This window comes from Thrips palmi, unplaced genomic scaffold (genome assembly GCF_012932325.1).
Source record: "Thrips palmi isolate BJ-2018 unplaced genomic scaffold, TpBJ-2018v1 HiC_scaffold_7, whole genome shotgun sequence".
Classification (NCBI taxonomy): domain Eukaryota; kingdom Metazoa; phylum Arthropoda; class Insecta; order Thysanoptera; family Thripidae; genus Thrips; species Thrips palmi.
Window position 1 is genome coordinate 640,443 of NW_023144634.1, and position 15,431 is coordinate 655,873.

Consider the following 15,431-nt stretch of genomic DNA (forward strand, 5'->3'; position numbering starts at 1 on the left):
CCACAAAGTTTCGCCAAGAACTGAGGCATCGGGTTTTTGGGGCCCTGGATGATCTAACATGGAATTCCCTTGCGCCCGTTTCTGGAAAAGTCGAATTGCGAGCACTCATCAGACCACCTACACCGAAGGCTGCGCCGGGGCGCTCCGCCCCAGCGCCGTTATCAGCTTTCATGGGCCTACCAGGTGACGCGTGGGCTTATCACGGCCCCCCGGGCCCCCAAGCAACAAATGTATGCAGACAAAGTTGTCAGTGGTGGCCGAACGGCTCAGGTGTGGGCCAGTGCTAGTTGCAGTGTCCGTGTGGAACAACCAGTCCAACTGGTGGTCTTTTTCGAGGTGAGTTGTGTAGTGGCTGCACTGCACACAATCTCACTTATTGGTGAAGTCTCAGTGGTGCCTATCCTTCGAGACATGCACACTGATGAATTCCTACAAAGAACATTGACTGTAGCTACAAACGAACCGGAGGCTCCGCAGCCTGCAAAGGAATTAGTTTGGATTAACCACTGGTTTTCGTATGCCTTCCTTAACTGAGGTCCGAAAAGATAAGTTTCTAGCATCAGGGAATTAAGTGTTACACGCCAAATACAACTTCTTAACTTTTTTGGCCAAGTTTCTTTGTACAGTCCTTCCACGTGTGGTACAGACTACAGATACGTGTGGTAGGCGCAAAACTGTGTTTACCCAAATTTACCACACGTGGAAAAGCGGTCAATACCCCTTAAGGTCAGTGGTCAGCAAAGTATCACATAAAATTCATGGTGAATACCACAGCAAATATGTGGTCAGTCCTCAATACCTCATATCATAAAAGGGTGGTCTTGACCACGCAATACATGAGGTAACGGCTGAATTATTGGCTTGTACACCACTTGAAGCGGTGTAATTCTTACCACATGTGTGCGTGGGTTAGAATGCGGTAACCACACCCACACGTTAGGTCTCAATGTGGTCGTAACTAGACCGCCCGTACGTGTAAACGCCATCGGCAGGCTGTGGAAGTGGCACGAACCTAACACTCTTCTATTACAGGCCGAGAATGGCCACCGTCAAGACATGGGCCATGATACCCTTGGCCTTGCTGCTAGTAGTCTGGACGCTTCCCACTGCAGTCAGCCAGTCCCAGGCAGGCCCTTTCGATCCACGTAAGCATGACATCTCCACGAAGTTGCGGACGCTGTTCTCAAGTTTTACTTCAGCATTGCCAACTCTAGAAATCCTCATGAGTATACTTGGCATGTTTCCCTTGGGCGTCAACTGCAAAGCACGTTAGGTCTACGTCCTGGAGAGTGGTTGAAAGCACGCTCCTGCGTGGAGTATGATGCGTGCTGCGTCGCTGTTACGAGGTCTCATATCAACAAAGCGGCACGGTTTCATCCTGAAGAGTGCTTACTAGCATGCTCCACCCTACCCTAGAGCGTGCTTGCCAAGTATGCTCCTGGTTAGAGTGTGAATGCAAACACTCTCCAGAATGAAGCGTGCTTTGTGATTGACTCCCAGGTGGAGCATGCCATGCTCTACGTTGAGTTCCTACACGGTGAAAGACGCTCCTGGTTTTCCGAGGAGGCTTATGGTGGAGACATACACGATTTCCAGAGAGCTCCTGGAAAAACCAGGAACCGTCTTTACCGTGTAGTGTGATGCACTGAAGATTGACTTCGTGCCCAACACTGATTTTTTTGTAATGAGATAAGTTCCGTGCAATAAGCACTGATTGAAGGGCTGCTGTGACTCCTTCAAATTATCGCATTTGTGCAAGCAATAAAAAGTTACTGCTTCAAAAATGCAGTAACTCTTTCTATTATTTGGCCGGTTTTGGTCCAGACGGTGTGATACCGTTCTTTGGCATGACTTTCCCGATCAAACGCATTTCTAGCATCATTCCTCACGATGAATTCACGCCAGATCACGGCGTTACTCACTCGTCATGCCGTTTTTGAGGTCATGTCGAGGGGACCTATTCAAAATATCTTATTTGGGCGTACCCCCAAGACAATCTTAAACGCAGGCGAATTTCACTCAGTTTGACCATTTGGAACGGGTACGAGAGTAAGCCGAATATATTTCCACATGCACTATTGCATTCTTTGATCTTTCATCTTCTCATTTCAGTGAGTTTAATAACAAATTATATTGGTTTGTAGCTGTATCAAATGATCAAGCTGAGTGAAAGTCGCCTGCGTTTAAGATAAGATTGGATAAGATTGTCTTGGGGGAACGCCCAGATAAGATCTTTTGTATAGGACCCCCCGATGTGTCGCCCGAAACTTGGCGAGACTTCATGGCTCACCTCCTGGAGTGTCGAGAAGTCTCACCTGACCTTTGGATTTGTAATGCTGTCACCCAACCCACAAAATACCAAATTTGAAACTAAGTGTGCTCCGTTGTTGCCAGTGATTGAAGGCCTCGTGGGCCCAGTGGCCGAAGGTGCCGCCGGCCTACTGCCCATCCCCTTCGCGTTGATCGCCAAGGTGTCCCCTTACACGTCGACGCTCAACCCGCTCCTGCAGTCAGCGCTGCTACAGAACAACTTCACGCAGTTTTCCTCGGACATAGTGACGAACCTGTCGGCCCTGTTTGGTGTCCTGGCTGAGGCAAAGCTGCCAGTGCCCCCATTCCTCCGACCGGTAAGCGGTTGTCTTTGGACCCTTTAAAGACTCCTCACCCCCGTTTTGAGGTAGGGCGCTCAACCCGAGGCTCAACCGGACATCTTCTTGGATTTGGGATATCTCCTTCACCCCGTTCGGACTGAACAAAGACAAAATTCATCAATTATGAAATATTCGGAAGTGAATGCGATGCACCCTTCCACAAGTGGCCAAGAGACAGGGGCAGATCAAGACTCGGCCTGGGGGAAAAGGGGGGGGGGGGGTGATTCCGCGCGTATGGACGCACTCTGAGTGCTTCAAATTTGAAAAATGAAACTTTCATTTCGGGGCCAATTTTGGTCCGAATAGCAGCTTGAGTACCCCAAGATAACCCTCAAGTCTAACGCGCGCCTCAACTTCATTTTCACTTTTCACCCCTATAAAAACTATCAAAATAATGACGGATCTTACAGATGAGAGATGGCGGAAAATTTTATGTTTTGGTCCCAGTCCGTAAACTACCAATCTTACTTTCCACGTGCTTCGGCCTCTACTTTGGGTATGCAGCCCTGAAGTTTCCGTGTACCACACGCTTTCGACATTTCTCGTTTGGTAGGAAGCGGGGATAGAAGAACTTACAGCAATTTGCGTCCGTTCTTGGACATCCCCTTCCCGACCCCGCCACTCGTGCTCTATTTAGAACTGCGATATCCACAGTTCCTCATCCTAGGGTAGTATGGAGCTCGGGGAGAATTTTTTATACCTCGACCATGCACAGAACGGAAACAGCGTGTTTTTTGTTTTGTTTTAGGTTTTTTTTTTCGTAATTAAAGTTTGATTAGGCAAGCCATATTCTGTTGAAATGATGTTTGGGTGACAAGGAACAAGTTCCAATACTGTTTACACTGAAAATCTATCGGCGTGACTTCGTGCCGCTGCAGGGGCGTGAGCGTGAATAAAGTGTCACGCCAACAAACGGCATGACAGAAAAGTCACGCCAAAAATCGGCGTGACTCAAAAATTCACGCCAATTTTTGGTGTGAATTTCGTGTCACGCCGCTTTTTGGCGTGACTTGTCTCTTAAAACGCGTTGTCATTCATGTCAAATAACGGCGTGACGCACATGTCACGCCGTCTATCGGCGTGAGTATCGTGTCACGCCGTCTATCGGCGTGAGTATCGTGTCACGCCAATTTTTGGCGTGACTTTTTGTCACGCCATAATTTGGCCATGTGTCCGACCATTACGTTTTCATTGTACTGCAAGCAAGCAATGGTTCGAGTTTTTGGCGCCGGTGCTCAAAAGTTGAACTTTAACCTGGGAATGACGGATAAGTACAGACTACAGCGTACATCACGGCAGCAATCCGTTCACCACGGACATAAGCATCCACAAACTTGTTTTCGGATCAAAAATCTTCCCGGGTGGAAAGGATTATACTTTCGTTTACATTTCGAAAATGCAGGTGTTAGATGTTACACTCGGTTACACTACTTAAACTGTAAGACATTTGTTGTCTATTTGTGCATGGATTAAAGTTAATCTACTGATCACAAGTACATTTTAAATGTAAAGTAATAGTACTTGGACTGCAGTTAGGTCATTGCAGTCCAGCTGCATTCCAACTGCACTTAAACTGCTCAAACTACTGTTAAATTATAGTTAACTACAGTTCAACTGCAGTTTATGTACTGGGAAAGTGGTAGTTTTTCGGACATTTGCAGTTTTTCTGCAGTTTTGAATCTAGTTGAAATCGTTCTTTAAAATACAGCTCCAAAACGTATTTTAACTACAACCACCATTACAATCATAAATGTACTGAACAATGCAAAGCTCAAAAATCAAAATTTTTTGACATTCCGTCTCTTTTTTTTTCCTCCTATGCCCCTCTCCTGTGCCCCCTTCCTCTCATGATATGTTTCGTAGCTTAGAATTGTGAAAGTGTAATGTCAGTGCTGGGATTCGATCCTGGGTCTTTTGTGTTGTGGAGTTGTTGTGTTATCCACTACGCTGGTGAGCGCCCGTGGGGACGAGCGTGCGATGCCCCGACCACATGACAAGGCCTCCCGCCGCAACGACTGTTCAGATGAACTACAGTTTTTCTGCAGTTGAGCTACACATAAAATGCACTTGCCGGGAAACCGCTTAGAACGCTTCTTCTAAACTGCAGTCGAAACTATGCTTTGATAATAATAGTTCACGTATGTATTTGTCTACTTTCCAGTCTAAGGTAAAAAATCAATTGTGGGTCACGAATCAATTGTGGGTCATTTTTTTCGACGGGTCACCGCAACCCCGGCGGAGATTGAATCGAATTGACTTTCGCGGTAGACCTTCCTCCAACCTTTCTTTGTCTCCCCAAATAGCGTGTATGTCCGAGCGACGACTGTAACAGCTCCTATCAGGCTTCAAAGGAAGGCCCTTCAAAAAGTCACGAAAAAAGCGCCCATCCAACGAGCCGAAAAATCGTTTGTTTTTCAAATTGCCACCGTGAAGCTATTACGAGGTAAAACTGGACGTCCTTGCTGATTTAGGTTCATAATAGGTCAGGGAACATAAATTTACCATAGTACAGCCGAAATCATTCGATGCCATGGTGCGCGGGTGACGGCAAAGTAGCGTTCGCTACCATGTCCGACCCATTATTTTTGACGAATTTTGCGGTAGTTTTTCTTATATTTTTTGTTTTCTGCGCTTCTGAATGACGGATGTATCACAGTAAATTCCATTTTCTGCTCAGTCACATATAGTACTACGATACGAAGGTTGTTAAGCTTAGGCTACAGCCCCGAATGACAACGTTAGCTCTTACTTCCAGTCCGCCATAAGGCTTTTTTTGTTGGGAAGGGGGCATTGCGGGGCTTACATAGCGCCCGGAAGGGGACCGCTCTCTAACTGCAGGCTAGGCACCCGAGGCCAGTACGGCCCTGTAGGAGTGAAATCAATCCCTACAGACTAAATATTCTGACTGAAGTAGATTATAAACTGTAGCAATACCTCACGATGACAGGGTGTGGTGTTGGATTGTCTACCACGCCGGCGGCCCTAGAATATGCACTATAAAAGTTTCGTCTCTAGTCCAGGACGTTTAACTCACATCTGTCTCACAGTGAAATAAGCCTCTTTATGTCGGTTTATGTATTTTTCCTCTTTGAGTGAAAAACGTGCCTGCTTGGTTTATTGAGAACCAGGGACCTTTTATTAATAAAAATAAGAAAATATCTTGCAAAAGTGGTCAATTTACAAGCAAAAAGACGAAATGGCCCACAATTGATATGACCCAGAATTGATTCATTGTGCTACAGATCCTGCAGTTTTTACGATTCCGAAAAATAAATTCAAAAGTGAATTCCTCTCGCATTTAAGCAAATCATATCCAAATTTGAGCTTTGTACAATGCTGACCCACAACTGGTTCCAAAAATCAATTGTGGGCCAAAACAGACTATTTTTAAAACAGCCACAGCTTAGTAAATATGGATGATAGACGGGGCTACTATGCTGCAAAACGTAGTCCAAGGACCATAGTTAAAGGCCGCACATGCAGTTTTGTCACCAGGTCAAAATTAAAGGCCTTAAATTGGAATTTTCAAAAATGTGACCCACAATTGATTTTTTACCTTACATGGCGATCTGTATTTTCATAATGCACTTCGTTTGCATTATTCACTACAGTTTGGGCACTTCAGTTTCAGACTGTAGTTGGGATTTAGTATGAACTGCAGTCCTTCCCACCCGGGTGTAACACGGAGGGAGAAATCCATAAGAACATTTGAGTCTATCGCCTAAAGCTGATCAGATGTCTCACCACTAAAATTTCAGAACGTGTTTGATGAAGTTTAGCGACTTATTGCAGAACATTGAGGCGGAGAAGATGGGCTTTGTCGGGGAGGCCTACAACGTGACAACTGCCGACGGCTACATTCTTGGAGTCTTTCGGATTCGAAGCGGGCAGTGCAGCTCCTATCGCGCCGTGGTGGTTATTCCGCCAGGCCTCCTGTCCAATGCGGCTACCTTCATCTACGTTAAAGAAAACAGTCTAGGTATATTTCTGGCGAGGAACGTTTCCGTACTCAAGTCACCATCACTCGGCCAGACGGTATGTTAAAAATTTAAAATTGAACGTCGCGGAGGATGTGTGAGTTTCACGCAGGTGGTAATCTGACCCCTAAATTGCTTGTTTTCATCTCCGTAACTTTAGACGGTTTTTTCCAAGTAACTTTTTGAGGATAAGGATAATTTGTTCCGAGGCTTGGTGTTATGGTCACTGAAAGTTAATATTGAGAGGTACATGACAGTTCATGATGGTAAATTCTTAAGGGGGGACCCTGGTGAAAAAATGGCCATAATTGCCAAAAATAGTGTTTTCAAAGTTCATAGATAAAAATGTGCACAGAAGGTTTCAGATTTAACAGGTTGAACACCTTCAAGCTAAGTGGGTAGTTTCTTTATCATATGGAAAGAAATAACATTGAGATCAGTTGTCGTTGGCTTATACGCTCAACTTCACAACTTTCTCAGTCGACAAAAAATTTTGTCGTAGAAAGACTTCCTGCGTTCCTGGTTGACACCTACGTGAGTCGTCTTGCATGGACTCTATTCATTGATGACTTTTCGACAAATTTTAGTGACGGAATCTTGATATCAGCACTATTTTTTTTACAAACACCTAAAAGTTTGAAAAATAGGCAAAAAAAATCACTTTTTCAAATGTTAAAATTTGAAAATTCATATCTTAGGACAGAAGTTGAAATTGAAAATTCCGTCATTAAAATCTCTTCTATACATCTTTAGGATAACCCAAAAAATTTTTCAAGACTTTCCGTTCCAATCAAAGACGCAGGAAGATTTTTCCCCAACGCTCTGAAAGACACTAAAAAGCTACTTTTCTCATAGACCGTTCAACATTTTGGATTGAATTTTGTTTTGGGAACTCACCATAATGAACCTAATAATTAAGCAAAGTTTCAACTTTCTGGGATTATTTTAAAGCCCACTTGAAAGTTTCACCAGGGTCCCCCCCTTAAAGCCCATAATGTTAATACTATTATGCTGTTCGTCCGTGGGCTGTGTTGAAGTCACTTTTCCGAAAATATTGATTTACGTTAGGTGCTCATCCATGATCAACCCAAGGAATTTAACATTCTTAGACATGCTGATCTCCTCGTTGTCCAGTTTGAGAGTGGCATCTTCTTCTGGAGAGGATCCGGGTTATTTGAAGATGATGTTGCTGGTTTTATCAGCATTCATGAAAAGCTTCTTTAAGCGTAGCCATTTTTTGATAGTGAGGAAGTCCGCCCCCATTTGATCTATAATTTCTTTAGAAGATGAGCCACAGTAGAAGATGTTAGTGTCGTCGGCAAAGAGAGATGGGTCGCAATGGAGTTTTAAGGTTGAGGTGTCGTTTATGAAAATTATAAAGAGGTTGCATTTGAGGTTCCTGGCATATGTATGTATCTTGATATCTTTTCTTATTTGGTCAGTATTTTAATAGTGACATGACTGAGGAATCTGAACGACACATTGTAATCACTTCAGCAGTTTTCATTTGTGTTTTGGGGCGTTAATAGGGTTATGTTCTGGAAACGTTCCACGAAAGTGATACTTACTTGCGACTGACATGTACGACGAACTATGTTACAGAACCAGTCCCCCTTCCTTAATACCAATTTAAATTTATATTACTTAATTGATGTTGCCAATTACTAACCACTTTATAATTCATTATAACATGCTCTGCATTTTTTTTGCAAGAAACGTTTCGTTACGGGTCTATGCTTTTAGCGTACCGGCTGGCTCGACGATGCTTCGACGTCTGGCTGTTCACTTTCCGAGGATATTTGTTCGGGCGCGGCCACACTCACCTGCGCGACACGAGCTCAGAATTCTGGGACTTTTAGTAAGATCAGCACTCTCATCCTTTGATCGACATTTCAACAATGTTAATTGACGTTTCTACACAGTAAACAAACACCACGTATCCTTAAAATAGACCGATTTGTGCAAACATAATCACAAATAGATTTAACTTTTAATACGGACGATTTCACCCGTTATCTTAAAGAGGATGATTTTGTTTGTATGTTACGGACACGTAGACCTTCACTGAGAAAACCTTACCAACTATTGTAGGCATCACAAAGAAAAGCAGCTTGTTATAACAAAGTATCTTGAGCATACGTAAGCTTACAAAGAAAATACTTTGTACTTTAATGTAAAAAAACCAATTGTGGGTCACGAATCAATTATGGCCCATTTTCTTTGACTAACTAGCCAATACAAATCCATGAATGAGCGAATTGATTTCAATTTCGGTATGGGTTTTCCCTTAATCTTCCTTTTTCACCTGAAACGGCGTGGATGTCTGAGCAACTTCAAGAGCAGCAAAGAAAGGCCTTAAAATTCGGAAGGAAAATTGGGCCCATCCAAGAGCTGGGACATTAAAAAAATAAAACGAATTATAGAATGAAGGGGAACGCCCTTGCTGATTACCGGGAATTCGGGAATGTGACGTCACGTTCGTTTAGACGGGAGTCGTGTCACGTTCGTTGGAATACTGTGTCACATTCGTTTAAACGTGAATCCAGCCTCGTCCAGTCCCGGGACCAGCCGATTCACGTTCAAACGAATGTGACACAGTATTCAAACGAACGTGACACAATTCATGTCTAAACGAACGTGACGTCACATTCCTGGATTCCCAGTGATATAGGTAAGAAATAGGTAAAGGAATACAAGTCACCTTTAGTTTGTCAAAAATTGTACAAGCCTTGGTGCGCGGGTAGCTTTAAAAATTTGTTCCAAAAGTCAATGCCGTAACAGACTCAATTTAAGACGGCCGTAGCTCGTAAACGAGGACGACAGACGGGCCTTCTATGCTGCAAAACGTAAACAGGGGATCATATTTAAATGCATTAAAGCTACTTGAGCCACTTGTTTAAAATTTATATTTTAAAGATGCGTTATCTCCCCCCCCCTAAAAAAACCACATTTGATTTTTTACCTCATTTCTTCGTATAACAAAGTAAATTAGTTCGTGCAATGTATGCTTAAAATACTTCGTAAGGTTCTAAGCGTGTGGCCACACCTGCGTTTCTCCAACAAATATGGGCTTTCCCACTGCAGTCCCTACCACTGGGGCGCATTCGACCTGCCGGCCCAGCTGGAGTTCGTCTCCAACAAGACGGGCAGCACCAGGATGCGGTTAATGGGAGTGGACCAGACCGCCACCGCCCTGCTCTTCATGAACCACGTGCACGGCCAGCGCTACCAGCGACTCTTGGCCAGCTGCTACATCTACGCTCCTTTCGGCTACCTCGGTCGTCTGCGATCCCCACTATTTACCGCCATGGCCCTCGGACGAGACTTTCTCACGGTACAGTAACAAATCACCTGGGGTGAGGGCCAAAAATTGGAACCGTTTATGTCGCCTCAGGAGAAAGTTATTGCGATTAACGAGTTTGGCAGAGTGGTACGCACATTGTGCAACCCAGTGTATGCCACACTTAGGAAACTTAACAAGCCCCTTCAGGCCTAACCAGTTTAAAACAAACAAGTACGGGGACCAGCAAGACGTCTGCAGTTAAACTTACTATTAAATAGTGCAGGAATTGGAACATGTTAATGAAGAAGTTCTTCTTCTCGACGTTTGTTCTTCCTATAAAATTGATAAGGCGCTTGGCTGGACAAGCCTGGTTCTGTTATGATGCTTAAAGTTCTTGATGATTCCCATGTCCACCTCTTCGGTGTTGGTCAGGCCGTCGACGATTGGATGGGCTGGACAGTTGTCTACAAAGAGCAGGACCTTGCGCTTCTCGATTCTCATCCTTGCATCAAATTTTCTTACCCAGCTTGTGTATTCCTTCCCTGTCATCCAGGCATTTTGCTGGTTGGTGTAAGTGCAAGAAAATTGCCTTATACCAGCGAAGCATCGGGGCTTCTCCGCCTTGCCAGTAGGCAGCAACTTGTCGGACCCGTCCGCGTTGCTCCCCAGCATCATGGTGCCCAAAGACACTGTTCCATCCGCAACGTTTCTTTTTTCATTTCTTTGAGCAGGCGGCGGGAGCAGTGGCGCTGCACAACGAACTGGCCTTCATGAACCCTGTGGTGCACCCAGTAATATACAACCTCTGCGGTCGCATCTCACCGATCACATGCGACTACTTGCTGCAACTACTTGCGGGAAAAACGGACCAGCTGGATTCCGTGAGTTTAAATTGCCCAAAGCTACCATGTCACCAGTGCACCACGATTCCATACACGAAAAAAGGCGATTTATCGTTCCTCAGGACCGAGAGAAAGTTTTAAAACTAGGACTAAACATTTCGGTTGAGGTAATTTTTATGACCTAGATTTGGGTAATGGGCATTCCATCCTATTTTCACAATCCGTTACATCGACCCCTCCCAATTTGCTCCACATTTTGATCAAATGTTACCTACCTATTGCCTGGGGCCGATCGTCGTGGACTTTAAAATCCGCATCGGGTCTCAACGAGACAGATCTACTTTCAGATTAGAGGCCCTCCTTCCTCTTTCTACCATCCTTACGCGCATTAATATTATGAACACTGAGGTAAACAAGTAGGGGATCACCTTTCCCTCATTTTATAACTGGTTGCAAACTTTTTTCCGTGACCTCCTAATAGTGAAGCATGCATTTTTGTTCAAATTCGGAAACTTTTCGGAGAAAGTCCAGAGTTTGTTTCGAAAAAACATGATGTTTTTCCATATTTTTTTTCGGAAATTTCTGACAGTGTAGGGTCTAGGGTGGTACTAGAGTTATGGCGATATCCATAGTAGTTAAGACCTTGTACTACCTTCCCAAAAACATGAGTCCTCATGTATTCACATACGTTTTAACGGGTGTTTTCATCACGGAAATTTCGTTACCACGGAAGTTACAAAGTTTGAAAATCGACTCTGACGGCTGACTGTGGCTCATTAATCGTTTGAAGGTCTAATGATAGTCCAGGACCGGTATTTTAGCGAAACAAATTCTACATGGTGCTGCTGCAGTAAAAGGAGCCACGGATACACGCCAGTTCAAGTGAGCAATTTTCACGATTCAGGGCAGTTTCGTTTCCTCTGGCTCCTGTGCCCAAAACACAAACGAGTGCAGATACCGTAGGATGGAATGACACACAAGGATTTTTTTCATCACCCAGATTTGGGTTACGAAAGTTTCCTCACCCAAATTTTGGTGTAGGTATCAGATACACCCTTCATCGCTCTATCGGGAAGAAAACTTTCAACCCACGCGGAAAATAAGCGTCTTCAAAATACTTGAGCATCTCTTTGCAGCCTATTGCATCCTAAATTTAATGCTCTTTTGATGTGTGCAAAGCATTTTGCAAACACTGGCCTAGTTTTCAAAATCTTGATTTTGAGCGTTAACTCCGGAATTCGCTCGAGCGGATTCACGTTCTGCACGTACTCCTCTGGCCGTTCCCACCCCCTGAACACACTTTATTTAATACTCAATAACACGCTCTTCGCCTTGAGATACGATCAGCTATCAGCATAACTATTCTGCCACAATGATTATGACATTTCGGTTTAATGACCTTGACTCCAAATAATTTGTGTTCCAGGCAGTCTTTCCGTATGCATTTGCGAACTTAATCGACAGCATATCAATACGAGCCATGACGTATTATCTGCAACAAGTGGGCAAAAGTAAATACACTACTGTATTTATTTTCAAATATGTGGTTACCTGCTTTAACCCGTGGTCCTTCTTTCGGCACAGTTAAGTACATGGCCTTTTTCGACTATGGCTTCATTGAGAATATGAAGCGATACAATCGGAGCACCCCAGAAAATGTCAACCTCGAGGCCACCACTGTGCCATGCTCCTTCTACGCTTTGGGCCAAGCCACAGATTCTGTACAAGAGGTGAGAATGCGCAACAGTACCCTTTGGGTCAGAAAAAGTTGAAGGCAATAAGTTTTGACGAATGCAAGTGGCAAACGGCAGTTTCTATTTTAAATGTGATTTATTTTGCATTTCTCTAACCGGAAATTTGTGCAGTGCAACCAAGTTTGCGATTACTGCGATAGTATTATAACTGAGTTACTGCAATATTTTTCGTGGACGACCCCACACTCTTTGCGAAAAGAGAGCCTGAATAAATTCGTCCTTTCATTTTTTGCTACTAAGTAATTTATTGGTGCATTTTGCTTTGTCGGGACGTTGTGGCGACGTTTAGAACTGGCAAAAAGGTAGGAAACATTCTGTTAATTGGTTTTGCCAAGATTCTCCGTAGCTCCCTTACCAATTTTCTCCGCAGGATCTTCCAGTATCTCTGCAAACCCAACAAAGTACCGTAGAACGGGGTAATATGAGACATGAAGGAAAATCGAGACAAAGCGCACTTTTTTCGGTTTTCGTCGTGTTGCTCTCTAGCGGTTGTTCAGAAGACCACCGTGATTTTTTTTTCGTGATCTAGGAGGCCGTGGCAGCTCACAGGAAACGCACGAAGGCAATCACAGATTCACCAGGATTATTAAGAACCAAACGAAAAACCTCTTAATTTTAACAAGTTTTATAAAGTTAGTAAAAACCTCCCCAGAAACCTCGGTTAGAACTTGGGTTCTCGTCCGAACGAGGTTTAAATCTGTAGGCAATTATGTCAACATAATCGGGACAAAATTTGGTTCCGTTATGTCTACTCTCGGGCTGCCTGTTCCAGATGGAATACAATTTTGTTACCTTGCAGGGAAAATAGAGACACCTCTTTTCGCTTGAAACATGAGGCCAAACATACTCCACTGTTAATAATTTCAAGTAATAATGATTTTAACACGAATTTGTTTTACTATCTGACCGGCATCTATGCTCTTCGTTTAGTATTTTCATGTGACAGGCACAACTCATGACTTCTTATACATTTTTCGGCTCTCTTTAGTGACACCCATTTTTGTCCCCTCCAGATTTTATATCGTCTCCATTATAGTTTCCAATCATCTTTACAATGAATAAAAAGAACTTAAAAAGCCCCAAAACCCCGCCTAAATGATTTAATTATCCATACTTCTTTAACATTTCTTTCTTTTGTCTCATATTACCCCACATTGCAGGGAAATATGGGACGGCATTCCGAGGGTTATTGAAAGGTCCCTACTGCACCTAAAAATCTGAAATTTGGTGCGAGTGTAGCCGAAGGGTCAATGAACAAGTGATGGACACCTCAGTACCTCAAATTGAAATTGTAAGGGGGAAATTCACAAAAAAAAAACTCGAAATTTGTCTCATATTACCCCGTTCTACGGTACTCAGTACTCTGTTGAGCGTGTACTCACGAGTACACTCTCTTCAGCGTGTACTGATGAGTACACTTTCTTTAGCGCACACTCTCACGAGGGTGTGCTCACGAGCACACTCTTACGAGCGTGAACTCAACTGCATATATTTCCAGGCTCCGTGCACACACTCGTTGTTGTGTTGAGAACACTCTCGTCGGAGTAGATTTGAAAGTACACGCTGTGCTGAGCACACTGTCGTAGTCTTCTCCGCAGAACCGTACAGTCTTCTACGCAGGACCTGGAAGACTGTAAAGTCATCCACAGCACCTAGAAGACTGTATAGACCTACGGAGAGGATTGTACGGTCCAACGGAGAATACTGTAAGGTCCTACGGAGAATATAGACAAGGGAGGCTACGGCTACGGAGAATAACCACAAGCCATTTACAGAATTTTCCGTAGCTTTTAGGCACTGTGAGCCCGCAGTGCCGCAAATGAAGACTGAGCTCTCCCCCCCCCCCAAAAAAAAAAAAAAAAAAATCCGAACATTGATTGAAACAACTGCCTCTTTCGGCTGCAGGACAACCTCGACACGTGGCACGCCCTCGCCAAGTCTGCGCAGTCGACTTTTGAGGTGCTGGCCAAGTACAACGGCATCGGCCCGTTCGTCCCAGTCGACACGGAGAGCATCTACGGCCCCGCCATCCGGCAGCTCGAAACAGACCTCACACGTCTCCCGTAACGATCGGGGCACCTAGTACATCCTGTAATTGAGTGGTCATCTGACATAACAACGTATGCTCACAGGGGAAGCCCATAGTAGATACGCTGTTATGTCCGACAGCCACAGAATTGAAAAGTGGAGTTTGTTGCGACGAACCGCCACGAATTCACTCTGAATGTCTTTGAACGTGACCAGATATAATGCGTTTCTAGCAACACAAAGAACAAGAACCAATGCCATGTAAGACAACCTCACACGATAATGAGGCAGGCCGTTGTATGATCAAAACGAACCCGTAGAAAATCCTGTACTTACTGGCTTTAAATTAACGGCCTATGCTACGGAAGCGTTCGCGAATTACGTTAGGGCGGACCCCCCCCCCCCAAATTAACGTGAAGTTTTCGCCAAAAAAATCCCCAAAAAAACCTCAAAACGTTTTTTTTCTGTTTTTTTACGTGTTTTGTGCATAAGACGAGATAGCCTAAGACAGCGGTTTTGGAGGCAGAAATCAATCAAATTTCTGATTTAAGATGGCACTGCTTTTATTGCAAAAGCATGGGTTCATAACCAAAAATCAAAAAAGGGCATTTGGCCACAATAAAATAAGCGCAAACATATGGCATAAAAAAAGAAATTCCCACTTTTTAAACCCCTTTTAGCGCGTTTCAGAAACCTTAATAAGGCTTGCTTTTGACCCCCCACACTGACATGAGACCCTTGTGACGATTGCCCCCCCCCCCCCCCCCAGTCCCTTACGTTATTTTTGAACGCTCCCTACACAAATTTTTTTTAAAAAAAAACCAAACAAATACTGAACTTAACATAAGCTATCAAATGTAGAAGATATCTAAGCAATGTCTATTTTTTTTCGAAAT

General features: G+C 44.0%; 2 protein-coding genes across 2 annotated transcripts; one reads left to right on the plus strand and one right to left on the minus strand.

The window, feature by feature from the left end:
* Positions 1 to 243: 243 nt before the first annotated feature.
* On the plus strand, positions 244 to 14,898 carry LOC117652564 (lipase member K-like). The gene is made up of 10 exons (XM_034397582.1): positions 244 to 336; positions 1,033 to 1,145; positions 2,395 to 2,627; positions 6,444 to 6,630; positions 8,372 to 8,486; positions 9,713 to 9,962; positions 10,643 to 10,792; positions 12,180 to 12,264; positions 12,338 to 12,483; positions 14,413 to 14,898. Exons 2-10 carry the CDS (start codon positions 1,040 to 1,042, stop codon positions 14,572 to 14,574), a joined length of 1,434 nt encoding a protein of 477 aa, XP_034253473.1. The 5' UTR covers positions 244 to 336; positions 1,033 to 1,039; the 3' UTR covers positions 14,575 to 14,898.
* Positions 10,056 to 10,630, minus strand: LOC117652565 (tigger transposable element-derived protein 4-like). The gene has a single exon (XM_034397584.1). It carries the CDS (start codon positions 10,584 to 10,586, stop codon positions 10,245 to 10,247), a length of 342 nt encoding a protein of 113 aa, XP_034253475.1. The 5' UTR covers positions 10,587 to 10,630; the 3' UTR covers positions 10,056 to 10,244.
* Positions 14,899 to 15,431: the final 533 nt, after the last annotated feature.